The sequence below is a fragment of the Ranitomeya imitator genome, chromosome 2 (genome assembly GCF_032444005.1).
Source record: "Ranitomeya imitator isolate aRanImi1 chromosome 2, aRanImi1.pri, whole genome shotgun sequence".
Lineage (NCBI taxonomy): Eukaryota > Metazoa > Chordata > Amphibia > Anura > Dendrobatidae > Ranitomeya > Ranitomeya imitator.
This window is the reverse complement of record NC_091283.1, coordinates 449,176,817-449,204,757: the sequence shown is the minus strand read 5'-3', so window position 1 is coordinate 449,204,757 and position 27,941 is coordinate 449,176,817. Positions and strand designations below refer to the sequence as shown.

The 27,941-nt window shown below is 44.8% G+C and overlaps 1 protein-coding gene across 1 annotated transcript; it reads left to right on the top strand.

Annotated features, from left to right (window-relative positions):
• The first annotated feature begins 39 nt into the window (after window positions 1-39).
• On the top strand, window positions 40-26,242 carry STMN3 (stathmin 3). The gene is given in 6 exon segments (XM_069751059.1): window positions 40-185; window positions 17,051-17,146; window positions 17,227-17,402; window positions 25,520-25,711; window positions 25,909-25,945; window positions 25,948-26,242. Coding segments are annotated over 6 exon segments (582 nt in total). The 5' UTR covers window positions 40-166; the 3' UTR covers window positions 26,010-26,242.
• The last annotated feature ends 1,699 nt before the right edge of the window (window positions 26,243-27,941 follow it).

Here is a 27,941-nt window from a genome sequence, read left to right as displayed (position 1 = left end):
AGCCCCCCAGCCAGTTCTCTCCTGCACCGACCACCCCACCTCCACCTCTGTCTCCTCCCTCCCTGCCTGGATCCCACTCGAGCTGAGTCAGGCGTTACCTCTCCCCTCCTCAGCATTGCAGCAGTCCGCCACCCAGCACCATCTCCACGCCGCATCCTTCAGCACCATGGTCAGCACCATGTCAGGTAGGCGCCGCACAGCCACACTGCTCCTGCCGCCATCCACTGTGACACCTGCGGAGAAAGCTCCAGCCACCGCCGTCAGGATTATTGCATGCAGACTGTGGGGTCGGGGTGTGGTGGGCTGCCCCTTTTTTCTATATTGATTCCATGTTGTACATGTTATGTGTGAGCACATGCTAGATTGGTCTGCTAGTGACAAGACGGTATGTCATATATGTGCATCCCCCACTATGTATTCAGCATGGACGGATGTACTGGCAGCATGTCTGCTTGGCTAAGCATGTATATGTGAGCTGTGTACATGGGACATTACAGGGAGGGGGATCATTCTGTACAGACGCCGTCTATAAGGGTCCCCTGCACAGATCAGCCCATCCTCACTCACTAAGCATATACTGTTTATATATAGTAAATGAGTGTATGTGTGTATATGTACACACACACACACACACACACACACACACACACACACACACACACACACACACACACACACACACACACACACACACACACACACACACACACACACACACACACACACACACACACACGATATGCTTAGTGAGTGGGTGAGGATGGGCTGATCTGTGCAGGGGACCCTTATAGACTGCATTGTATATATATATATATATATATATATATATATATATATATATATATATATATATATATATATATATACACACAGTGTATGCTTAGTGAGTGGGTGAGGATGGGCTGATCTGTGCAGGGGACCCTTATAGACTGCATTGTATATATATATATATATTATTATTATTATTATTATTATTATTATTTATTATTATAGCGCCATTTATTCCATGGCGCTTTACATGTGAGGAGGGGTATACATAATAAAACAAGTATATATATACATATACACACAGTGTATGCTTAGTGAGTGGGTGAGGATGGGCTGATCTGTGCAGGGGACCCTTATAGACGGCATTTGCGCAGAAGGGTCATCTGCATATAGTCTACATACATCTGCTGCCTATGCACATCCATGTACATGCATGCTGTCTGCTCCCTCCCACTTGTCTGGTTTTACATGATCCATGCAGCACATTTTCTTCATTGTTGATCATTTCCCCAGTACCAGTATCACAGAATGCAGCTATTTCATGGTTGCTGCCATTGATTGGACCCTGTGCCCACGCAGATTTACTGGGTCTGTCTTTCACCAACATGGGTGGGATTTTTTAGGACAAGGCACTTGGTTCATTATAGGCATTGCAGACAGCAATTATGCCACCTCAGGGGTGTCCTAAATGTTGGGGTGTTGTCTCATTAGGGTCATGTATGAGTATATATATATATATATATATATATATATATATATATATATATATATATATATGCACATAGATGAGCCTAGGGAGTGGCTGCTGGTTATAACAGCTCCAGATCTTGTAATCCATGATGTGTGGCACCGGCCCCCAGGGAAAGGATCCCGCTTCTGCTCCTTACTGTGGGTGTGAGGCGAATCAATGGATGATGCAGACCAGGCATGTCATTTCTGCTTTATCCTTGATGCATCCGAAAAGCTCCGGTTTCCAAACCCTTCCCATTGTCTCTACTCAGCCTGCAATGCTTACTGACACAGGGCTGGGATATATGGGGTGGAGAACATAGCAAATGCAATAGTAGAATATATAGGGTGGGAGACCGTTATCTATAGGACATCTCTAGGATTAGTTTGCAGTTGACATCTAATTTCCAGATTCTGACCATTGCTGGCGATATCTGAAAAGATAAAGTACTAATTTTATTTCGACCATATAAGACAAGATGTCTCCTTTTGTGCTGGAGCCTGGGAATGTTGCTCTCGGTGCATCCTCTTCTTCGTAGGTGGTTTGATTGTATCTGTGCTCTGAATACATTACATGGAGCCTCCTTTCCGCACAATTCACTAAACCTGCGGCTGGCAGCAGCTTATAATAGTACAGGAGCGTTATAGGAGGAGCGGCCAATATCACATATGAAGATAGATGTCTCTGGAGGTTCTCAGCATTGGAGACATGGGATATAAAGTAGTGATCATGGTGGATAGGGGTCTCCTGGACTTCCTATCTCCAATCCCACTGAAGAACACTACAGTCACAACCTGAGATACCTACTAACAGGAAACAATAGATTGGATTGGACCTCACAGGACATGGAGATGAGATGGGCTCCAGGTTTAATGTCCCTTTTATGTGAACTGTTTCCAGGGTCCAAGGAGTAAAATGCAGATTGGAGACGTATCGGCGCAAAGGAAATGTAAAGATTTATTCCGGATGTCTTCAAATATTGCAGCAGTGAAAGAGATAGTTAGGGTTAGGGTGGGGTCCCGAATCTGTAATGAAACACAGATTGTCATTTTTACCAGGGCTGTAGCTTTACGGTAGTGATTATGGGGAGGGTGAACATTTTTTTCTGAAATTTCTATTGCAAATCCCATTGACAAACACTACAGTCAAAGCCGATCCCCAACCCCAAAAGTGCTTGTCTCTGGCACCAAAAGACAATATTTGACTGTAGATTATACAGGGATTAGAAAGATGGAAGGTTCAGTGTCACTTTTGATGGAAAAGTCCAAGTAGGACTGTAGGTGCACTTACTGTGCATGATTATTGGGAACGAGCTTCATTAGGAAGGCTCATTTCACAGTAATTCTGCAGTATAAACAGGCTGCCAACCACGGGACGAACAAGCAAAAGCTCGTTAATCGGATGTAATGATTTTTCAGTTTGTTTAAAAATCATTGTTTTTGGCCGCCTATTGTCCTGTGTAATCAGAACATTATTGTTCTCAGCAGAACATCGTCCCATGTAGTCCGTCCGTAATTTCCCCTGGGATCAATAAAGTGTATCGTGCCATGTCATATGTAGACAGGACTTGTGCTGCAGAGACCATGATGTTAAATGCCCACAAAACGATAATATTACCAATTGCTGTGCGTGCATGAAAGTGCCAATCAGATTTCTTGTACCCAAACAGCAGTCATTTAACAGCTGTTGTTGGACTTGTCTAAACAGGCTCTGAATTACCTCCTTTATGTATTACACTTCAGAGCTGCACTCACTGTTCTGCTGGTGGAGTCACTGTGTACATACATTACATTACTTATCCTGTACTGATCCTGAGTTACATCCTGTATTATACCCCAGAGCTGCACTCACTATTCTGCTGGTAGAGTCACTGTGTACATACATTACATTACTTATCCTGTACTGATCCTGAGTTACATCCTGTATTATACCCCAGAGCTGCACTCACTGTTCTGCTGGTGGAGTCACTGTGTACATACATTACATTACTTATCCTGTACTGATCCTGAGTTACATCCTGTATTATACTCCAGAGCTGCACTCACTATTCTGCTTGTGCAGTCACTGTGTACATACATTGCATTACTTATCCTGTACTGATCCTGAGTTACATCTTGTATTATACTCCAGAGCTGAACTCACTATTCTGCTGGTGAAGTCACTGTGTACATACATTACATTACTTATCCTGTACTGATCCTGAGTTACATCCTGTATTATACTCCAGAGCTGCACTCACTATTCTGCTGGTGGAGTCACTATGTACATACATTACATTACTTATCCTGTACTGATCCTGAGTTACATCCTGTATTATACCCCAGAGCTGCACTCACTATTCTGCTGGTAGAGTCACCGTCTATATACATTACATTACTTATGCTGTACTGATCCTGAGTTACATCCTGTATTATACCCCAGAGCTGCACTCACTATTCTGCTGGTGGAGTCACTGTGTACATAAATTACTTATCCTGTACTGATCCTGAGTTACATCCTGTATTATACTCCAGAGCTGCACTCACTATTCTGCTGGTGCAGTCACTGTGTACATACATTACATTACTTATCCTGTACTGATCCTGAGTTACATCCTGTATTATACTCCAGAGCTGCACTCACTATTCTGCTGGTGGAGTCACTGTGTACATACATTACATTACTTATCCTGCACTGATCCCAAGGGCCGCACATCCAATATTATACTTCAGAACTATCTACTATATAATTGTCTAAGGGTCACTTCCGTCTGTCCTTCTTTCTTTCTGTCACAGCTATTCATTCGCTGATTGGTCTCGGCAGCTGCCTGTCATGGCTGCCGCGACCAATCAGCGACGGCCACAGTCCGATTAGTCCCACCCTACTCCCCTGCAGTCAGTGCCCGCTCCATACTCCCCGCAGTCACCGCTCACACAGGGTTACTGCCAGCGGTAACGGACCGCGTTATGCCGCGTGTAACTCACTCCGTTACCGCCGCTATTAACCCTGTGTGACCAAGTTTTTACTATTGACGCTGCCTATGCAGTAAAAGGATCTAATGTTAAAAATAATAAAAAAATATTATATACTCACCTTTCCCGCTCCTCGCGACGCTCCGGTGACCTCTCCATGGAAGCGGCAGGTTCCAGTGCCAACGATGGTATGGGAGAAGGACTTGCCATGACGTCATGGTCATGTGACCGCGACGTCATCACAGGCCCTGCACGCCTGCGCGAGAAGGACCTGCCATCACATCACGGTCATGTGACCGCAACATCATCACAGGCCCTGCGCGAGAAGCATCTGCCATGACGTCACGGTCACGTGACGTCACGTCATGGCAGGTCCTTCTCGCACAGGCGCGAAGAAGCTGCGGTACCATGGGACAGGCAGGGACAGCGTCAGGAGCAGGTGAGTATTTCATATTCACCTGTCTGCGTTCCATCCGCCGGGCGCCGCTCCGTCTTCCCGTCCTCTTGCAGTAACTGTGCAGGTCAGAGGGTGCGATGACGTATTAGTGTGCACGCCGCCCTCTGCCTGAACAGTCAGTGCGGAGAGACGGGATGCTGAGGAGCAGCGACGAGAGGTGAGTATGTGATTTTTTTTTTATTGCAGCAGCAGCAGCATTACATGTAGCACAATGCTGTATGGAGCGTCTATGGGGCCATAAAGAACTGCATGGAGCATTAAATGGGGCCATAATGAACTGCATGGAGCATTATATGGAGCATCTATGGGGCCATAACTGCATGGAGCATTATATGGGGCATCTATGGGGCCATAATGAACTGCATGGAGCATTATATGGAGTATCTATAGGGCCATAACTGCATGGAGCATTATATGGGGCATCTATGGGGCCATAATAAACTGCATGGAGCATTATATGGAGCATCTATGGGGCCATAACTGCATGGAGCATTATATGGGGCATCTATGGGGCTATAACTGCATGGAGCATTATATGGGGCATCTATGGGGCCATAATGAACTGCATGGAGCATTATATGGAGCATCTATGGGGCCATAACTGCATGGAGCATTATATGAGGCATCTATGGGGCTATAACTGCATGGAGCATTATATGGGGCATCTATGGGGCCATAATGAACTGCATGGAGCATTATATGGATCATCTATGGGGCCATAACTGCATGGAGCATTATATGGGGCATCTATGGGGCTATAACTGCATGGAGCATTATATGGGGCATCTATGGGGCTATAACTGCATGGAGCATTATATGGGGCATCTATGGGGCCATAATGAACTGCATGGAGCATTATATGGAGCATCTATGGGGCCATAACTGAATGGAGCGTTATATGAGGCATCTATGGGGCTATAACTGCATGGAGCATTATATGGGGCATCTATGGGGCCATAATGAACTGCATGGAGCATTATATGGAGCATCTATGGGGCCATAACTGCATGGAACATTATATGGGGCATCTATGGGGCTATAACTGCATGGAGCATTATATGGGGCATCTATGGGGCTATAACTGCATGGAGCATTATATGGGGTGTTATGAAAGGTAATTCAGTACCACAATGGACATAGAGGTCAGCGCACATACAGTGACCTAGCAATAACCCAAAAAACAAGAACGAGCTCTGAGACGTGGGAACTCTGTTGACCGCAATCCCTAATCCTCTCCAACCACACTAAAGGCAGCCGTGGATTGCGCCTAACGCTCCCTATGCAACTCGGCACGACCTGAGAAACTAGCTAGCCTGAAGATAGAAAATAAGCCTACCTTGCCTCAGAGAAATGCCCCAAAGGAAAAGGCAGCCCCCACATATAATGACTGTGAGTTAAGATGAAAAGACAAACGTAGAGATGAAATAGATTTAGCAAAGTGAGGCCCAACTTTCTGAACAGAGCGAGGATAGGAAAGGTAACTTTGCGGTCAACACAAAACCCTACAAAAACCACGCAAAGGGGCAAAAAGACCCTCCGTACCGAACTAACGTCACGGAGGTACACCCTCTGCGTCCCAGAGCTTCCAGCAAGCAGTAAAAAACAAATAGACAAGCTGGACAGAAAAAAACAGCAAACAAATAGCAAAGAGTAACTTAGCTATGCAGAGCAGCAGGCCACAGGAACGATCCAGGAGGAAACAGGTCCAATACTAGAACATTGACTGGAGGCCAGGATCAAAGCACTAGGTGGAGTTAAATAGAGCAGCACCTAACGACTTCACCACATCACCTGAGGAAGGAAACTCAGAAGCCGCAGTACCACTTTCCTCCACCAACGAAAGCTCACAGAGAGAACCAGCCGAAGTACCACTTGTGACCACAGGAGGGAGCTCTGCCACAGAATTCACAACAATGGGGCATCTATGGGGCCATAATGAACTGCATGGAGCATTATATGGAGCATCTATGGGGCCATAACTGCATGGAGCATTATATGGGGCATCTATGGGGCCATAACTGCATGGAGCATTATACTACGTGGCTGGGCAAAATACTACGTGACTGGGCAATATACTACGTGGACATGCATATTCTAGAATACCCGATGCGTTAGAATCGGGCCACCATCTAGTCTACTATATAATTGTCTAAGGGTCACTTCTGTCTGTCTATCTGTCCTTCTGTCACGGATATTCATTGGTCGCAGCCTCTGTCTGTCATGGAAATCCAAGTCGCTGATTGGTCGCAGCAAAACAGCCACGACCTATCAGCGACGGGCACAGTCCGGCGGCAACATGGCCGCTCCTTCCTCCCCGCAGTCAGTGCCCCCTCCATACTCCCCTCCGGTCAGTGCTCACACAGGGTTAATGGCAGCGTTAACCGACCGTGCTATGCCGTGGTGTAACGCACTCGGTTAACGCTGCTATTAACCCTGTGTGACCAACGTTTTACTATTGATGCTGCCTATGCGGCATCAATAGTAAAAAGATCTAATGTTAAAAATAATTAAAAAAATAAAAAATCGTTATATACTCACCGTCCGTCGGCCCCTCGGATCCACAACAGGCCTTTCCCGCTCGCGACCCTCCGGTAACCGGTCCGTGCTGTGATCTCGCGAGGTGATGACGTAGCGGTCTCGCGAGACCGCTACGTAATCATCTCGCGAGACCGCAATGCACTCTTCAGACCGGAGCGCGCGAGGACTCAGCATCGGTAACCGCTTCACTTGGATCCGGGGGCTCCGGAAGGTGAGTATATAACTATTTTTTATTTTAATTCTTTTTTTTTTAACAGGAATATGATGCCCACATTGCTATATACTACGTGGGCTGGGCAATATACTACATGGGCTGTGCTTTATACTACATGGGCTGTGCAAAATACTACGTGGGCTGTGCAAAATACTACGTGACTGGGCAATATACTATGTGGCTGGGCAATATACTACGTGGCTGGGCAATATACTACGTGGCTGGGCAATATACTACTTCGCTGGGCAATATAGTACGTAACTGGGCAATATACTATGTTGCTGGGCAATATACTACGTGACTGGGCAATATACTACGTGGCTGGGAAATATACTACATGGCTGGGCAATATACTACGTGGCTGGGCAATATACTACATAGCTGGGCAATATAGTGCGTAACTGGGCAATATACTACGTCACTGGGCGATATACTACGTGGCTGGGCAATATACTACCTCACTGGGCAATATACCACGTAGCTAGCCAATATACTACGTCACTGGGCAATATACTACGTGACTGGGCAATATACTACGTGGCTGGGAAATATACTACATGGCTGGGCAATATACTACGTGGCTGGGCAATATACTACATAGCTGGGCAATATAGTGCGTAACTGGGCAATATACTACGTCACTGGGCGATATACTACGTGGCTGGGCAATATACTACCTCACTGGGCAATATACTACGTAGCTAGCCAATATACTACGTCACTGGGCAATATACTACGTAGCTGGGCAATATAGTACGTGACTGGGCAATATAGTACGCGACTGGGCAATATACTACGTCACTGTGCAATATACTACGTGGCTGGGCAATATACTACGTGACTGGGCAATATACTACGTGGCTGGGCAATATACTACATCGCTGGGCAATATAGTACGTAACTGGGCAATATACTATGTTGCTGGGCAATATACTACATGGCTGGGCAATATACTACGTGAATGGGCAATATACTACGTGGCTGGGCAATATACTACGTCACTGGGCAATATACTACATGGCTGGGCAATATACTACGTGGCTGGGCAATATACTACATAGCTGGGCAATATAGTACGTAACTGGTCAATATACTACGTCACTGGGCAATATACTACGTGGCTGGGCAATATACTACCTCACTGGGCAATATACTACGTAGCTGGCCAGTATACTACGTCACTGGGCAATATACTACGTAGCTGGGCAATATAGTACGTGACTGGGCAATATACTACGTCACTGGGCAATATACTACGTGGCTGGGCAATATACTACCTCACTGGGCAATATACTACGTAGCTGGCCAATATACTACGTCACTGGGCAATATACTACGTCACTGGGCAATATACTACGTAGCTGGGCAATATAGTACGTGACTGGGCAATATAGTACGTGACTGGTCAATATACTACGTCACTGGGCAATATACTACATGGCTGGGCAATATACTACGTGGCTGTGCTATATACTACGTGGTTGGTCAATATACTACGTGGCTGGGCAATATACTACATGGCTGGGCAATATACTACGTGGACATGCATATTCTAGAATACCCGATGCATTAGAATCTAGCCACAATCTAGTATTTAAAAATTTTGAAGATTTCTGTTTTAAAATGCCCAAGCATTTTGTCTGCGTAAACCTTGTTTTGCTGATTTCCATTTTGCTAAGTTGGAAAAACCAGCCTCCTCCTGCATTACAGGAGTTGAGCTAAGCTTTTAGGCTACGTTCACATTAGCGTTGCGCCGCTGTTGCGTCGGCGACGCAGCGGCGACGCAGCGGCGACGCGCCCCTATGTTTAACATAGGGGACGCGTGCGTTTTTTGGGTGGCGTTTTTCGCCACGTGCGTCGTTTCCGACGCTAGCGTCGGACGCAAGAAAATGCAACAAGTTGCATTTTCTGTGCGTCCGATTTTCGTCAAAAACGACGCACGCGTCGCAAAACGCGCGCGTTTTTGCGCGCGTTTGCGCGCGTTTTTCCGTGCGTCGCGCGTTGCGTCGCCGACGCAGGGCGGCGCAACGCTAATGTGAACGTAGCCTTATGTGGTTGTCTGGTAAGAAGCTTGCCAGCTCTTACCAATAATATTCCATTGCATGTCAAGCACAGCTCTGGAGTATAAGGCCACAGAAGTGGAAACCTGCAGAGGAAAAGTATAATAGAAACATGTCACCACTTCTGTATTTATCACCCACTCCAGGTTTTAGCTACAAATACTGAGGTAAAATACTGAACATGTGAACATGGCCCAATACTGTCTGTAACTCAGGATAATATACACTGCTCAAAAAAATAAAGGGAACACTAAAATGCCACATCCCAGATATCACTGAATGAAATATTCCAGTTGTAAATCTTTATTCATTACATAGTGGAATGTGTTGAGAACAATGAAACCTAAAAATTATCAACGTAAGTCACAACTAATATCCCACGGAGGTCTGGAGTTGGAATGATGCTCAAAATCAAAGTGGAAAATGAAGTTACAGGCTGATCCAACTTCAGTGGAAATGCCTCAAGACAAGGAAATGATGCTCAGTAGTGTGTGTGGCCTTCACGTGCCTGTATGACCTCCCTACCATGCCTGGGCATGCTCCTGATGAGGCAGGGGATGGTCTCCTGAGGGATCTCCTCCCAGACCTGGACTAAAGCATCTGCAAACTCCTGGACAGTCTGTGGTGCAACGTGACATTGGTGGATGGTGCGAGACATGATGTCCCAGATGTGTTCAATCAGATTCAGGTCTGGGGAACGGGCGGTTCAGTCTATAGCTTCAAAGCCTTCATCCTGCAGGAACTGCCGACACACTCCAGCCACATGAGGTCTGGCATTGTCCTGCATTAGGAGGAACCCAGGGCCAACTGCACCAGCATATGGTCTCACAAGGGGTCTGAGGATCTAATCTCGGCACCTAATGGCAGTCAGGCTACCTCTGGTGAGCACATGGAGGGCTGTGCGGCCCTTCAAAGAAATGCCACCCCACACCATTACTGACCCAGAGCCAAGCCGGTCATGCTGAAGGATGTTGCAGGCAACAGATCGCTCTCCACGGCATCTCCAGACTGTCACGTCTGTCACGTGCTCAGTGTGAACCTGTTTTCATCTGTGAAAAACACAGGGCGCCAGTGGCAAATTTGCCAATTCTGGTGTTCTGTGTCAAATGCCTTGCATCTTGCATGGTATTGGTCTGTGAGCACAACCCCCATCTGTGGACGTCGGGCACTCAGACCATCCTCAGTGAGTCGGTTTCTAATCGTTTGTGTAGACACATGCACATTTGTGGCCTGCTGGAGGTCATTTTGCAGAGCTCTGGCAGTGCTCCTCCTGTTTGTCCTTGCACAAAGGCTGAGGTAGTGGTCCTGCTGCTGGGTTGTTGCCCTCCTACTGCCCCCTCTACGTCTCCTTGTGTACTGGCCTGTCTCCTGATAGCACCTCCAGCCTCTGGACGCTACGCTGACAGACACAGCAAACCTTCTTGCCAAAGCTCGCATTGGTGTGCCATCCTGGATGAGCTGCACTACCTGAGCCACTTGTGTGGGTTGTAGAGTACGTCTCATGCTACCACGAGTGTGAAAGCACAACCAACATTCAAAATTGACCAAACCATCAGCCAGAAAGCATTGGTACTGAGATGTGGTCCCCACCTGCATAACCACTCCCTTATTGAGTGTGTCTTGATAATTGCCAATAATTTCCATCTGTTGTCTATTCCATTTGCTCAACAGCATGTGAAATTGATTGTCAAACAGTGTTGCTTCCTAAGTGAACAGTTTGATTTCACAGAAGTTTGATTTACTTGTTATATTCTGTTGTTTAAATGTTCCCTTTATTTTTTTGAGCAGTGTAATTTATGCATACAGTGATATGACAAGCAGAATAGTGAGTGCAGCTCTGGAGTATAATATAGGATGTAACACTGGACCAGTACAGGATACGTAATGTATGTACACAGTGACTGCACCAGCAGAATAGTGATTGCAGCTCTAGAGTATAATACAGGATGTAACTCAGGATCAGTACAGGATAAGTAATGTAATGTATGTACACAGTGACTGCACCAGCAGAATAGTGATTACAGCTCTAGAGTATAATACAGGATGTAACTCAGGATCAGTGCAGGATAAGTAATGTAATGTATGTACACAGTGACTGCACCAGCAGAATAGTGATTGCAGCTCTAGAGTATAATACAGGATGTAACTCAGGATCAGTACAGGATATGTAACATATATACTCCGTGATTCCACCAGCAGAATAGTGAGTGCAGCTCTGGAGTATAATACAGGATGTAACTCAGGATCAGTACAGGATAAGTAATGTAATATATGTACACAGTGACTGCACCAGCAGAATAGTGATTGCAGCTCTGGGGTATAATACAGGATGTAACTCAGGATCAGAAATAAATAAGAAATATATAGAATAAGTATATATCAATCAACTCGGCTTTATATGCAGAGTAAACTATAAAATGTTGATAAATGGGTGAATTATTGGCACCTTTATTCCTTCATGTGTTTACAGTTAAACAATTGTCACTAACACAATCTGACCTAAGCTCCATATATATATATATATATATATATATATATATATATATATATATATATATATATATATATATAAATGTTAACATATGTTGTCATTTAAAACCAACATCAAGTCACGTCCGGTGTATATAATGCAGAGGCCACTGCTCTGCTATTCCCTTTGTAACCAGGCGTATCTGTCATCTTCCTGTTTTATACCCAGCACACACTTGTCCTCTTGGCAGCTGCCTGTCATGTCTGGCATTTAGTAATTAAGGATGAACGCTGGCGCCAGGCTCCCTTTTCCCTAGAGGAGGGACGCTTGTACACATAGCCACTGATTAGAGATGGTTATTTGGGCAGATGCTTTAGGTGTCCTTGGTGACATGTCGGAGTCTCAGAGCCTTGTCTGTGGCTCGGGGACGCGGCCTCCTTGCACCAGGTGCTGGTTTCCTCCTTAATCTGCTCATTATATCACTACTTGCATCACACAGAACATATAATAGTGATATACGGATGCTGGTGCTGTATCAGGTCTCCTGTATCTTGGGACAGGAGAGCATCACCACTGCAGCCAATCACTGAGCTCAGCAGCTCTACTAGTGTATATAGCACGCGCTGCTGAGCTCAGTGATTGGCTGCAGCGGTGATGTATGCTGTCAACGTCATGTAACTTGCAGCCAAAACACAGAGACTGGAACAGTGGTGGATACTTGATTACGGCATAGGCTAGGGTCACATTGCGTTAGCAGCAGCCCGTTCAGCACATATGCTAACGGGCTGCTGCTAGCGCAAGTGCCGGCGCTACATCACGCTAGCGCAGATGGAGCATCTGCTAGCTCCATCTGCGCTAGCAGTGACGGACCCGGAAATGCGGCAGCCAGTGGCTCGGGTCCGTCACTCAATGACGGCGCATCACTAGCGCACGCTCATTCTGGGCGTGCGCTAGGCGATGCGTCCGGCATTGCATTCAATGGCGGCGTTAACGGACTACGTTACACCGCGTTATGCCGCGGTGTAACGTACTCCGTTTAATGTTGCCCCTGAACGCAATGTGAACCAAGCCATATAGAGAGGATATGCCATAATCTCAAATAAATGTGGGTCTCACCACTGGGACATGCAACTTATTGAAAACCAGGAATAGTGCATGTGCAGCTTCAATTTCTATGGGAGGTCTGAAAATTGCAGAGTAGTGATGGGATCTACATCTAATTGAGTGTCATTTATATTCTATCGAAATGTTCCAGATGGGAATATCCCTTTAAATGCCCATAGGTCAGTACTTGATCACTGTCTTTTTCAGATCTTAGAGCAGTGGAGTAACTTGAAGCTCATGAGTCATATTGGGCCCCCTTATGCCCCAGGGTCAGATGCGACTGCATCCCCTGCACTCACTAGGTGTAGCAGATGGATATTACAGTGTATGAATAATTATCTGTGATTTACACAGTGTCTCAGAGTGAATTATTTAAAGGGGTTGTCCAGGTCTCTAGGGAGAATATACAGATTAGATATTAGAAACAACTTTTTGACAGTTAGGGTGATCAATGAGTGGAACCAGCTTCCAAGAGAAGTGGTGAGTTCTCCTTCAATGGAAGTCTTCAAACAGAGGCTGGATATACATCTGTCTGGGATGATTTAGTGAATCCTGCATTGAGCAGGGGTTGGACGACCTGGAGGTCCATTCCAACGCAACCATTCTCTGACTTTAACCCCTTTGAGCTGTGAGCCCGCATCAAAGCCGGTACATGTCAGCTGTTTTGAACATTCACCCTGTGATTCACTCGCCGCTATTAACTAGTTAAATGCCGCTGTCAAACGCTGCATTTAACCGCGCTTCCGTCCGGAAATGAGCGCATCGCTGACCCCCGTCACATGATCGGGGGTCAGCGATGCTTCTGTATAGTAACCATAGAGGTCCTTGAGACCTCTATGGTTACTGATCCCCGGTAGCTGTGAGCGCCACCCTGTGGTCGGCGCTCATAGCACACCTGCATTTCTGCTGCATAGCAGCGATCTAATGATCACTGCTATGTAGCAGAGCCGATCGCGTTGTGCCAGCTTCTAGCCTCCTATGGAGGCTATTGAAGCATGGCAAAAGTTAAAAAAAAGTTAAAAAAAATGTGAAAAAATGAAAAAAATATAAAAGTTTAAATCACCCCCCTTTCGCCCCATTCAAAATAAATCAATAAAAAAAAATCAAACCTACACATATTTGGTATCACCGCGTTCAGAATCGCCCGATCTATCAATAAAAAAAAGCATTAACCTGATCGCTAAACAGCGTAGCGAGAAAAAAAATCTGAAACGCCAGAATTACGTTTTTTTGGTCGCCGCGACATTGCATTAAAATGCAATAACAGGCGATCAAAAGAACGTATCTGCACCAAAATGGTATCAACCCCAGATCACGAAAAATGGAGACGCTACGGGTATCGGAAAATGGCGTTTTTTTTTTTATTGTTTTTTAGCAAAGTTTGGAATTTTTTTCACCACTTAGATAAAAAATAATCTAGTCATGTTAGGTGTCTATGAACTCGTAATGACCTGGAGAATCATAATGGCAGGTCAGTTTTAGCATTTAGTGAATCTAGCAAAAAAGCCAAACAAAAAACATGTGTGGGACTGCACTTTTTTTGCAATTTCACCGCACTTGGAATTTTTTTCCCGTTTTCTAGTACACGACATGCTAAAACCAATGATGTCATTCAAAAGTACAACTTGTTTTGCAAAAAATAAGCTCTCACATGGCCATATTGAAGGAAAAATAAAAAAGTTATGGCTCTAGGAAGGAGGGGAGCGAAAAACGAACACGAAAAAACGGAAAATCCCAAGGTCATGAAGGGGTTAACATTGATAGCCGATGTTTTCTTTCCTTTTCTTTCCTTTTCCTACTGTCACAGCTGATATGTTACAATGCATTAATTTAGGCAACCTTCCTTGATTCTTTAATTGGACGAGGGTTTGTTACAATACGTCAGTTCAAGCCATACATACAAAGCTAGACAGCGTCATCATGTTTGCTAAGAATAAAGTGCTAATGACGAGGGGATAATATTAGCAAATTGCCTAAAGGTAGATAGATGCCTGCAATTTTTTTCCCCCACTTGTTCCAAGAGCCATTACTTTTTTATTTTTCTGTTTACAAAGCCATACGAGGGCTTGTTTTTGTCTTTTTTTAGCGGAAATAGTTGTAGATTGGAATGATGCCATTCATTTTATCATACTATAGGATAAAAACAGGCATAAAATCCAAGTGCATTGAAATTATGCCAGAAATGTAATTCTGCAGTTTTTTTTTGTTTTGTTTTTTTTTTTTGGGGGGGGGGGGGAGGGTTTATTATTTCATTTTGTAAGTAGGACCTAGCAATATAATTGTCCAGGTCAGTACGATTATGGAAATACCAAACTTATAAAGTTTTTTTTTTTTTTATCTAAATGTTCATAAAAGTTTAGAAATTCTTACAAAAAAAATCCACCATCCAGCAAAATGGATGGGATTCATAGAAATCTCCTGCCCACGGTGCTTCTTTTTAACCCCGCATAAACTGACCAGTGGTGCGTTTTTCACATCCGCAACATGCCAGTTTCTTTTGAGAGTACACTGAGTTTTATGTGTGCAGTTTCCCTATAGAATTGCCTAAAAATGCCGAAAATATGCATGGAAAAAAAATGCAACTGCAGAAATGCGCTAAAAGGCATATCAATAAAGCCAAATAAAAGTATCAAAAACAAAACAGCTTTATTAAAAAAAGTAATATAACAAAGAGAAAAATATGCAAGAAAAAATGCAAATAAAATGCGTTACCTTATAGGTGCAGAAAAGCTGCATCATCAATAACCTACCAAATACTCATGCTGGGAGTGTATCCTCAGGGGACTTGAACATGCCATTGTCTGATAGCTAAATTAAAGGGTTTGTCCACTATCAGGACAACCCCTTCTTGATCTAAATGTTTGGCACTGATAAAATGAAAAAGCCTATACTCACCTCCTGTGTCGGTTGCGTTCCAGCAGTGTTGGCACTCGCGGTCCCGGGGCTCATGTGCTGTTGTATGCACACGTGGTGCCTGGCGTCCAATCAGCATTGGCGTCACTGTCCACCACTTAAAGAGGAAGTTCAGGCTGCAGCTGATTTCTGACTTCCTCTTCATGTTCAAAATGTCTAAAAGTTGGGACTGTCATGCCAGCACTGACTGGGCGCCGGGCCCCACGGGTCATACAACCGCACGTGAGCCCCGGGACCGCTAGTGCTAATACCACTGCAATTTTTTGCTCAGCGTCAAATACTCACCAAATACTCATTGTGGGAACTCAACCTTCTACCAAACGTAATATTGTATATAGTAAAAATCACGGTCTCTTGTTAAAACCAGTCACAGGCTGTGAAGGAGTGCCTTCAGCAGAGCCCTGGCTGCTATAAAAATTCATCAGTACCCCACAGATCATGTTCCCAAAGGGTGGGCATGCGCAACATTGCGCCCTCCTAGGTTATACATAGTAAATACCGCTGCTGTCCAGATTGACAGACGCATTTAAAATATTAACAACAGCAAGCTAATGCTGATATACATGGCTAGGCGGTGAATCAGAAGTGGTATGTGTTTACATCATGCATACAATTGATAATACCGCAGGGCACACCACAAATAGTTTATGGGAGAAGTATAATCACATATAAAAATACAAAAAATGTTACTAACACGTTTCACCGCTTTATGCGGCTTCTTCAGGGGGTGATAGGTCTGTAGCTGATATACCAAATGAGGGAGGATCTTCGTGATGTGAAATACCAGTGAGCAACGGATGATTATTAAAGGGATTCTTCACAGAGTCATTTCTTCTCTCTTGCAGCCTACAAAGAGAAGATGAAGGAGCTGTCTATGCTGTCCCTGATCTGCTCCTGCTTTTACTCGCAGCCTCATCCCAAGACAATCACTGAATATGAAGGTTAGAAAACCGCTTATATCTGTCCTGAGAAAGTCTATTCCAGTGTCTTGATAATGATAACAGTCTTTATGTGTCCATAGACATGGAGGTGAAGCAGCTGAATAAAAGGTCGTCAGGGCAGAGCTTTGAGGTGATCTTGAAATCTCCTTCAGACTTGTCCCCCGATGGTCCTCCACTGGCCATCTCTCCTAGGAAGAGGGAGGTTTCCTTGGAAGAACTGCAGAAGAGGCTGGAGGCTGCTGAAGAGAGGAGAAGGGTAACTTATGAATGTCATAACTATATTTGTATTCTTTTGCAGTTTTTGGAAGGTGCCCAGGTTATGCCACACTGCAATATGCCAGGTGTCTTCTGCTATATAATACTATAGTGGTGTAGTATGGATTGCCAGGACCTGGGGCAGGGAAAGTATTTTGCGCCCCTAACATGTCCCTGAATCCCTTCCATCTATTAAACCCCCTAACCACATGTATTGTATTTTGAGGAAATTATCAATATAATTTTAGTTTACCCTTTGACCATCTAGTTTTGTTCTCTTTTAGCTGAAATCAGACATAAAATGAAAAAAATTAGAAAGTGAAATATTGTAATCATTTTTATTTTCTATAACCATTTTGTAAGTGTGGTAATTATTTTATTACACATCCCTAGCCCTGACCCTAGCGCTATGCCAACCGCTAACCTTAATAAGGGTTGTAATAATTGTAAAAACGTAAAAGCAGCTTTTAGCAATAAATTATAACAGTAATAAATTGGTGCGCAGGAGTCAATATCATCTTCATTCTGCTCAGTTTCCATCATCTCATCCACAACTTATGAAGAGCGCAGCAGAGATGAGTTCTTTCATCGGCAGCCAGTCTACATATTGTGATGCAGTGACCCCTGTTACAGCTAGGGGGCGCTGTATGTGCTCCCCAGGACACGCATGGAGGCGTAATGGGGATAGTGAGACAGTGTCCGGCATTGTGGTGAATGGCCGGTATGTGTCGCAGAGGAGGAGGTCTTATGCGCTGTAAGCCTCCCTATATATGGGGAGCTGCTCCCTGCAATGCAACCCGGAGTATTTTGTCTTTGGTGCACATGAGCACTAAGATGTTTAGTGCATCTGGGTCCGGGTTGCGGGTAGCTATGAGATGGGAGGGTCTGGCTACCCACATACCTCACCACTGGGTGAGTGTGCTCACTGTACCCCTTTTTCCTGCGGGAAGAGCGGGTGTTTGAGGACCTCCAGTGATGTCAGGATCATGTGACCAGCCCATGTGATCCATACCTCACCTGTGGGTGTGGTTACAAGCTACATAATGTGACCAGGGTTTGGTCACAGGAGGGAGATTGTTTGGATCTGTTTGCAAGGTCCCGGAAAAGCCTATGTGTTGGGAGTGCTATCTCGCTGAATAGCACATGGTGGGGCTTTGGCACTGAGTGGCCTGTGTGTTGGACGGTCCCAAGTGGGGATGGACGTCCTGAATAGCGCACAGTGAGACTGTGGTCTTGGACGGTCTGTGATGGAAGCTCCTGTGAGTGGAGTCTTCCTGGAGCACCTAAAGAGACCGTGGACCTGGATGGTCTATGTTGGGGAAGCTACCGTTCTTCGGTGGGTCTGGACTGACTGAAGTGTGCCTGCCAGGCAAGTTGGTGATCCCAGTAAGGCAGTTTTCCCAGGAGAGAGGACTGACAAGGAGTTAGCAGGTGGAGCAGGCGCTCCTGTAAGGTACCTTCAGACTGTTGGTGCTTGTTGTGTGCTATGAGCTAATGAACTGTGCGGCATGCGGTCACCCATGGCAACTGGACAAATTAAGGTCCAGCATGTTTACTGACTGCGCTTCAAAGCCGTATACTATGAAGTGCTAAGGACTAGGAGGTCTGTGATGTGTAACATAGCCTACAGTGGTTTATGCTAAGGGTATAATAAACCACATGGACTGTTTATGTGAAAAACCATGCCTATGTTTATCCTGCTGCCAAGCGAGTATTCCCCAATATGCTAGTGAGCGCTATCTCACATATGGTGGAGAATACCGGCAGTGTGAACTGAGGCATACCCCAAAGCGTGCTGCATAGCGTTATGCAAAGTCTGCTGGAAAAACTTTTTCCAGCAGACTTTGCACAACGCTATGCAGCACGCTTTGCGGTATGCCTCAGTTCACACTGCCAGCATTCTTTCCACCATATGTAAGGCTGTAGTAGCATCGTAAGTAGTGAAGAGGCAGTGACCCACAAAGTTCCAACACAAAAGTCTCTTTAATGTGTTTCCTCACAGCATTAAATCCAATTTACACAAATGCATATAACTTCAGTGTATATTATCAGTGTACAGTTCATACCAGTTTATAGCAATACATATTTCATGGCTTTAAATTGCAGTTTCTAAACAGGCCAGATGTCCCTTGTCCAGTTTCCATGGGCGACTGCACGCCATATTACAGTCTCCATACACCCAGCCTCATATGTTTCAGAAACTACACACGCCAGCCTTCCTCTGACTAGTTCCTGTGGGTGTCCTGATTGCTGTATCACAGTCTCTTACAGTCTCTTTACTCACACAGCCGTACAGAGCCCAGGATATCCTCCAGATAGCAGCCGGGCACCATATCCACCTGTTTGCAATCGTTACACATGCTAGTCCTCTTTCGGGCACAGGACATCCACCTCCGGGCACAGGACTGTCCTCATCTGTCTCTTTCGGGCACAGGACTGCCACCTTTGGGCACAGGACTGTCCACATCCGACTCTTTCGGGCACAGGACTGCCACCTTTGGGCACAGGACTGTCCACATCCGACTCTTTCGGGCACAGGACTGTCCACATCCAAGATCAGTACCATAGACTACTTGCATTGCTGTGTACACTGCGGGTGCCAGGCTATTCAGCTGCCCTGGGTGCTGGCTCTGCTGGCCTGTGCCTCCATGCAATCAGCCAGCACTCTGCAGGCCTCTGCTCTGCACACCAGCACACACCAGACTGACACTGACGTGCACCTCACACACCTGACACCCCCATACCTCTTACTGCAGGGCTTTTAACAAACACAAACCTGTGGCCTTCAGCCACATGGAAAACCTGGACCTGAAATACGTGACTCCCATGCATACCTATGGACTTCATCCGTCTGCATGCACATTCTGGTAAGCACAAACAGCGCTTCCTAGCTGTAGCAGGAGTCACAGCCTCAAATATGGAGAACTTCACTACTGATGACGGTATAAAGAAATTGTACCTAAAATAGAAAATAAGGATTCACTGTATATTAAACAGGGGTCTCTAAAGTAGATAAAACATAACTTTTATTATTCTAAAATCTAACCAGCATGATCATACATGAAAAAGGTAACGGAGAACAATTGGGACAGCAGGATTTATTTTATTCACTTATATAGGGGCATTAATTTCTCAGCGCTTTACAGACATCAGATATAGCTCCTTGTCATAGCTGTGGATATATAATACTGCTCCTTCCTTTCTGGGTAATGACCAGCTAACTAGATATTAGCAGCAACCATTGAGACTGATAAACCCTATAGCTAGATAGCAGAAAAGAGAGGAAGGACTGATAGAAGAAACACTAAACTAACTGCGGTAATTCTGACTAACTGTCCCCACAAACATCCCTACGCGTTACATCATAAGTGTAACTGCCCGGAATCATCAGGGGCTCAGCAGCACAATTACCAAATATCCAGACTGACAATCCATTAGTGCACACAGTGACCGTTCATTCTGCTGAGCATCGTCATCTCTGCTGCGTTTCATGCTGACTGCTGGGTTCTGGGTCTAGTTTTGCACCCGCATAGACTTTGAAGCCTGGGCAACTGCCCCTGTGCCACCTCACCACTGGCAAGTATAGGTTATACATCTTGTATATACGAGTGATATGGAGCATGCTGGTATAACCTGGGTATATTCCAGATACGGACTGGGGCCAAAATTCAGTCCTGGCATTTGAAATCACACCTGCCCATGTTGTCTCCATCCCCATGAACCAGATGGGACATATTACTAATATTACCCTGGATGGAGGAAAGGAAGATTTTCTACAAGACCAATATTTCTAATGATACCTGAGACCTGCTGGGGTAAGTGACGGAGTCAGCAACTTTGTGCTCCGTCACAACTCTTAACAGTATGAGGTTCTTGAGAACACGAATTCTGTTAACAACGTAGCAGGCAAGGCAGCCCATGAACACAAAGGCCCTTCTGGCATTTGTCAGATGGCCCTGGTACAGTCATGGCCAAAAGTATTGACACCCCTGCAATTCTGTCAGATAATGCTAATTTTCTTCCTGAAAATGATTGCAAACACAAATTATTTGGTATTATTATCTTCATTTAATTTGTCTTAAATGAAAAAATACAAAAGAAAATGAAGCAAAAAGCAAAACATTGATCATTTCATGCAAAACTCCAAAAAATGGGCCAGACAAAAGTATTGGCACCCTCAGCCTAATACTTGGTTGCACAACCTTTAGCCAAATTAACTGCCACCAACCGCTTCCGGTAACCATCAATGAGTTTCTTACAATGCTCTGCTGGAATTTTAGACCATTCTTTTTTGGCAAACTGCTCCAGGTCCCTGATATTTGAAGGGTGCCTTCTCCAAACTGCCATTTTTAGATCTCTCCACAGGTGTTCTATGGGATTCAGGTCTGGACTCATTGCTGATCACCTTAGAAGTCTCCAGTGCTTTCTCTCAAACCATTTTCTAGTGCTTTTTGAAGTGTTTTAGGTCATTGTCCTGCTGGAAGACCCATGACCTCTGAGGGAGACCCAGCTTTCTCACACTGGGCCCTACATTATGCTGCAAAATTTGTTGGTAGTCTTCAGACTTCATAATGCCATGCACACAGTCAAGCAGTCCAGTGCCAGAGGCAGCAAAGCAACCCCAAAACATCAGGGAACCTCCGCCATGTTTGACTGTAGGGACCATGTTCTTTTCTTTGAATGCCTCTTTTTTTTCTCCTGTAAACTCTATGTTGATACCTTTGCCCAAAAAGCTCTACTTTTGTCTCATCTGACCAGAGAACATTCTTCCAAAACATTTTAGGCTTTTTCAGGTAAGTTTTGGCAAACTCCAGCCTGGCTTTTTTATGTCTCGGGGTAAGAAGTGGGGTCTTCCTGGGTCTCCTACCATACAGTCCCTTTTCATTCAGATGCCGACTGATAGTACAGGTTGTACCCTCGGACTGCATGGCAGCTTGAACTTGTTTGGATGTTAGTCGAGGTTCTTTATCCAACATCCGCACAATCTTGCGTTGAAATCTCTTGTCAATTTTTCTTTTCTGTCCACATCTAGGGAGGTTAGCCACAGTGCCATGGGCTTTAAACTTCTTGATGACACTGTACACGGTAGACACAGGAACATTCAGGTCTTTGGAGATGGACTTGTAGCCTTGAGATTGCTCATGCTTCCTCACAATTTGGTTTCTCAAGTCCTCAGACAGTTCTTTGGTCTTCTTTTTTTTCTCCATACTCAATGTGGTTCACACAAGGACACAGGGCAGCGGTTGAGTCAGCTTTAATCCATGTCAACTGGCTGCAAGTGTGATTTAGTTATTGCCAACACCTGTTAGGTGCCACAGGTAAGTTACAGGTGCTGTTAATTACACAAATTAGAGAAGCATCACATGATTTTTCGAACAGTGCCAATACTTTTGTCCACCCCCTTTTTATGTTTGGTGTGGAATTATATCCAATTTGGCTTTAGGACAATTCTTTTTGTGTTTTTTCATTTAAGACAAATTAAATGAAGATAATAATACCAAATAATTTGTGTTTGCAATCATTTTCAGGAAGAAAATGAGTATTATCTGACAGAATTGCAGGGGTGTCAATACTTTTGGCCATGACTGTATATCTATATATATATATATAATTGTCTAAGGGGTACTTCCATCTGTCTGTCGGCAACTTCTGTCACGGAAATCCCGCGTCGCTGATTGGCCTCGCCAGCTGCTTGTCATGGCTGCCGCGACCAATCAGCGACGGGCACAGTCCGATTAGTCCCTCCCTACTCCCCTGCAGTCAGTGCCCGGCGCCCGCATACTCCCCTCCACTCACCGCTCACACAGGGTTAATGCCAGCGGTAACGGGCCGCGGGTACCGCACTCCGTTAACGCTGCTATTAACCCTGTGTGTCCCCAAATTTTTGCAGCATCAATAGTAAAAAGATGTAATGTTAAAAATAGTAAAAAAAAAACAAAAAAACCTGCTATTCTCACCTTCCGTAGTCCGACAATGCGCTCGCGCCTTCCGCCAGCTTCCATTCCCAGAGATGCTTTGCGAAATTACCCAGAAGACTTAGCGGTCTTGCGAGACTGCTAAGTCATCTGGGTAATTTTGCAATGCATCCTGGGAACGGAAGATGGCAGCAGCCGCGCACATAGGGACAACTTCGCTGGATCCCAGCAGGTGAGTATATAACTATTTTTTATTTTAATTATCTTTTTTTTAACACGGATATGTGCCCACACTGCTATATACTATGTGGGCAGTGTTATATAGCGCGTGGGCTGCGTTATATACTACGTGGCCAGTGTTAGATACTATGTGGGCTGTGTTATGTACTGCGTGGCCTGTGCTATATATTACGTGGCCACTGTTATATACTGCATGGCCTGTGTTATATACTGCGTGACTGCTATATACTGCGTGGGCTGTGTTATATACTATTTGGGCTGTGTTATATACTGCATGGCCACTGTTATATATTGCGTGGGCTGTATTAACGCATCGTGTATTCTACAATATGTATGTATATACCAGCCACATAGTATATAGCACAGGCCACGTAGTATTTGTCTGCTATATACTACATGGCTTCTATATACTACGTGGCCTGTGCTGTATACTATGTGGCTGCTATATACATACATACATACATACATACATACATACATACATACATACATACATACATACATATTCTAGAATACCCAATGCGCTAGAATCGGGCCACCATCTAGTTCTGTATATAATTAGCTATTGAACCCGTTCTATGCCCGGGTGGCGAGCATTTATATTGGTATATGGTCTCCATCCTGGTATGTGTTGCTTCCATCCTGTGCCCCCGTTCTGTCATGTGCTGCTCCCATCCTGCGCCACCGTTCTGTAATTTGCTGCTCCCATCCATATGCCCCATACGCTGCTCCATAAAGGTTGATGGCCCCCATAAGATGCTCCATAGTATATGCCCCGTATGCTGCTCCATTATGGTTGATGGCCCCCATAAGATGCTCCATAGTATATGCCCCGTATACTGCTCCATTATGGTTGATGGCCCCCATAAGATGCTCCATAGTATATGCCTCATATACTGCTCCATTATGGTTGATGGCCCCCATAAGATGTTCCATAGTATATGCCTCATATGCTGCTCCATTATGGTTGATGGCCCCCATAAGATGCTCCATAGTATATGCCCCGTATACTGCTCCATAAATGTTGATGGCCCCCATAAGATGCTCCATAGTATATGCCCCGTACACTGCTCCATTATGGTTGATGGCCCCCATAAGATGCTCCATAGTATTATATGCCTCGTATGCTGCTGCGATATATAAAAAAAAAATAACATACTCACCTATCATCGCTGGGCGCCGAGTGCTGGGGCGCGCTGTGGGGGTCAGGTGCCGGAGTCGCCGCTAGCTCAGGCCCGACACTTGCTATATTCACCTGTCCCGTTCCAGCGCTACGCGCCGCTCCGCCTTTGGGTTCTCTGGCTATGACTGTTCAGTCAGAGGGCGGTGCGCAATAAGCGCGTCATCGCGCCCTCTGAACTGAACGGCACAGGCAGAGGACCCGGAAGATGGAGCAGCGCGCAGCGCTGGAACGGGACAGGTGAATATAGCATACTCACCCTCCTGGCACGTCCCTGCTTCTCCGTTGGAGATCGCGGTGTGCGTTCAGTGCTTACGCATACCGCGATCTCCTGGGCTGCATCACTATGTGGGGTCCAGACTGCGCAAGCGCTTGCGCAGTCTATAAAGGCTTCGAACAGAGTGACGCTCCCAGCGTTATATTATAGATATGTACAGATGGTATAAGTTATACATCTTCTGTATATAGAGATATGGAGCATGCTGGTATAACTTGGGTATATTCTGTATATAATTATATATGTACAGCTGGTATAAGTTATACATCTTCTGTATATAGTGATATGGAGCATGCTGGTATAACCTGGGTATATTCTGTATATAATTATATATGTACAGCTGGTATAAGTTACACATCTTCCTGATACAGTTATATGGAGCATGCTGGTATAACCTGAGCATCTTCTGCATATAGTTGTATATGTACAGCTGGTACAACCTGGGCATCGGTTGCATACATTTTGCAGATGGTCTTTTCTACAATATGACTCGTCTTTTCCTTCAGACCCAGGAAGCTCATGTGCTGAAACAGCTTGCTGAGAAGAGGGAACACGAGCGGGACGTTCTGCACAGGGCAATAGAAGACAATAACAACTTCAGCAAAATGGCGGAGGAAAAACTCAACTACAAGATGGAGCTGAGCAAGGAGATACGCGACGCCCACTTGGCGGCTCTCAGGGAGCGTCTCCGTGAGAAGGTATCCAGCAAGGCACTGCCATTTCATTACACAGACACACATGTATATTTTTCTTCTAATTGCATCGACTTGGCAGCAATCAGAATGGTCAGTGAATAGAGTCTACCATTAAGCCATTTTTAGAGCATTAGAACTCCCACCCCAGCTTTAGTGACGATTGTCTTATTGTATGATAACCTGTGGTTCTGTCTTTCCAGGAGGTCCATGCAGAGGAGGTCCGCAAGAACAAGAAGCAGGGGGAGGAGAAGTCTGGATAGGGGCCGCCGCCGCTGTAGACTTCCATGCCAGCTCTCAATAAGAAAACAGCAAACAAAACTATTTTATGTACATGTCATTTGTCATTTCATCACACAATCCCTCCCCGTCTGCCCCCCATCCCTCCTGATCTGTCACCATCATGACCCGGTCGCCCTGGAGTAATGATGTTCATAAGGTTATGCCATACAGTTCGCACGTCTGCAGATTCTGCCAGAGAATTGTGCCCCTCGCATATTTTATTTTTAAACCATATAAATTACAATTGTTCGACCATTTGGCGTCCAGTTCATTGTGTGATACAAGCAACGGCTGGGAGGAGATAAAAATGGGATTGAAAAGGGACTTGACAATTCCGCAATTGTTTTTTGTTTGGCTATTTTACTATGTTCACTAAATGCTAAAACTGACCTGCCATTATGCTTCCCCAGGGCATTACGAGTTCACAGACACCAAACATATATAGGCTCTTTTTTATTTGTGGTGAAAAAAAAATCCAAAGTTTCTCAAAATGAAAAAAAAGGCGCCATTTTCTAAGACCCGAAGCATCTCAATTGTTTGTGATCTGTGGAGTTGGGTAAGAGCTTATTTTTTGCCTGCCGAGCTGACGTTTTTATTGGTAACTTTTTTATGTACATTCGATCTTTTCATTGCCAGCTATTACATTTTAATACAATGTTGTGGTGACCAAAAAAAGAAATTGGTTTTTTTTTCCTCATTACGCCATTTACCAAGCAGATTAATTATTTTTATATATTGGTATATCAGTCGATTCTGAACGTGGCGATACCAAATATTTGTTGTTTTTTTTTCTTATTCTTATTCTTATTTTTATTTTGAATTGGGAGTGATTTGAACTTTTATATTTTTTAAATATTTTTAAAAACATTTTCAGCCCTGCTGTGTGTGGCATAAATGCTCATTTGCTATGAATGCTGACCGCTTGGTGGCACTCATAGCAATGACAACCACACTACTACTGTAGACCCCGGGTTGTCACACCAACCCATCGGTGACCTGCGGTCATGTGACACGGGCACCGCTGGATGGGATTAGTGACGCACTTACGGTCCGAGCATGTTAAATGCTGCTGTCAGATATTGTCAGCCGTGGGTGGATCGTGATTTCAGACGCTGATGTTAGGGGCAGATGTCAGCTGATGAAATCATTTGACATGTGCTGGAAAAGTTACAGGCTCAGCGCCGGAGCAAGCAGCAAACAAGGGGAGACAACCTTAGACTTCAAGGTTGGAAAGAGGTTAATCAATAGATCTTGGAATTATAATAATTTCCACAATTGGTTGTATTTTGATAAAATGTTCCTGTGCCGAGATAATCTTATAAATATGCCCCTGCTGTGTACTGTGTAATGTGTGTGTCTGACCGTACAGGGACATGGTCTGATCATACCACAGCTCCTGGGCAGGGGAGGGAGCAAAAGAGAGGATACAGACATTACAGCATGGGATTGTAGCAGATTGTTTTTGTTAGGAATAACATTTCCCTGCCTGGTTTTAAAGGTAAGCACCAACAGAGAAACATGAAGAGACTGGATCTCAAATAAACTTTCATTAAAACCAATATGTTTATTACAAAGATATATTAAAACCAACATTAAACATACAGTAACATGGTGAGATACAATTGAAAGTACTGTGTCATAACAGAGCCAGAGACTGACGTGCCTCCCCATTTGGTCACTATCTGTAGAACACAAATGTGTAACTACATATCTATGATGCTACATAGACCATGCCGATGATAAGGCTATTATGCAGGATATAGTACAAATATATAGCAGAGTCCACCTTGCTGTGTGCGAAAGACAGTCTAACTAACACTTGCCATGTGGCTAGCAAGAACGTCACATAAAGTTACAAATAGTAATTATTTACCTGCGGTCATGTTTAGGGACAGGGGGAGGGGGGGTCACTCAGCCAAAGTGCACCTCGACGCGCGTTTCGCTGTATCTACAG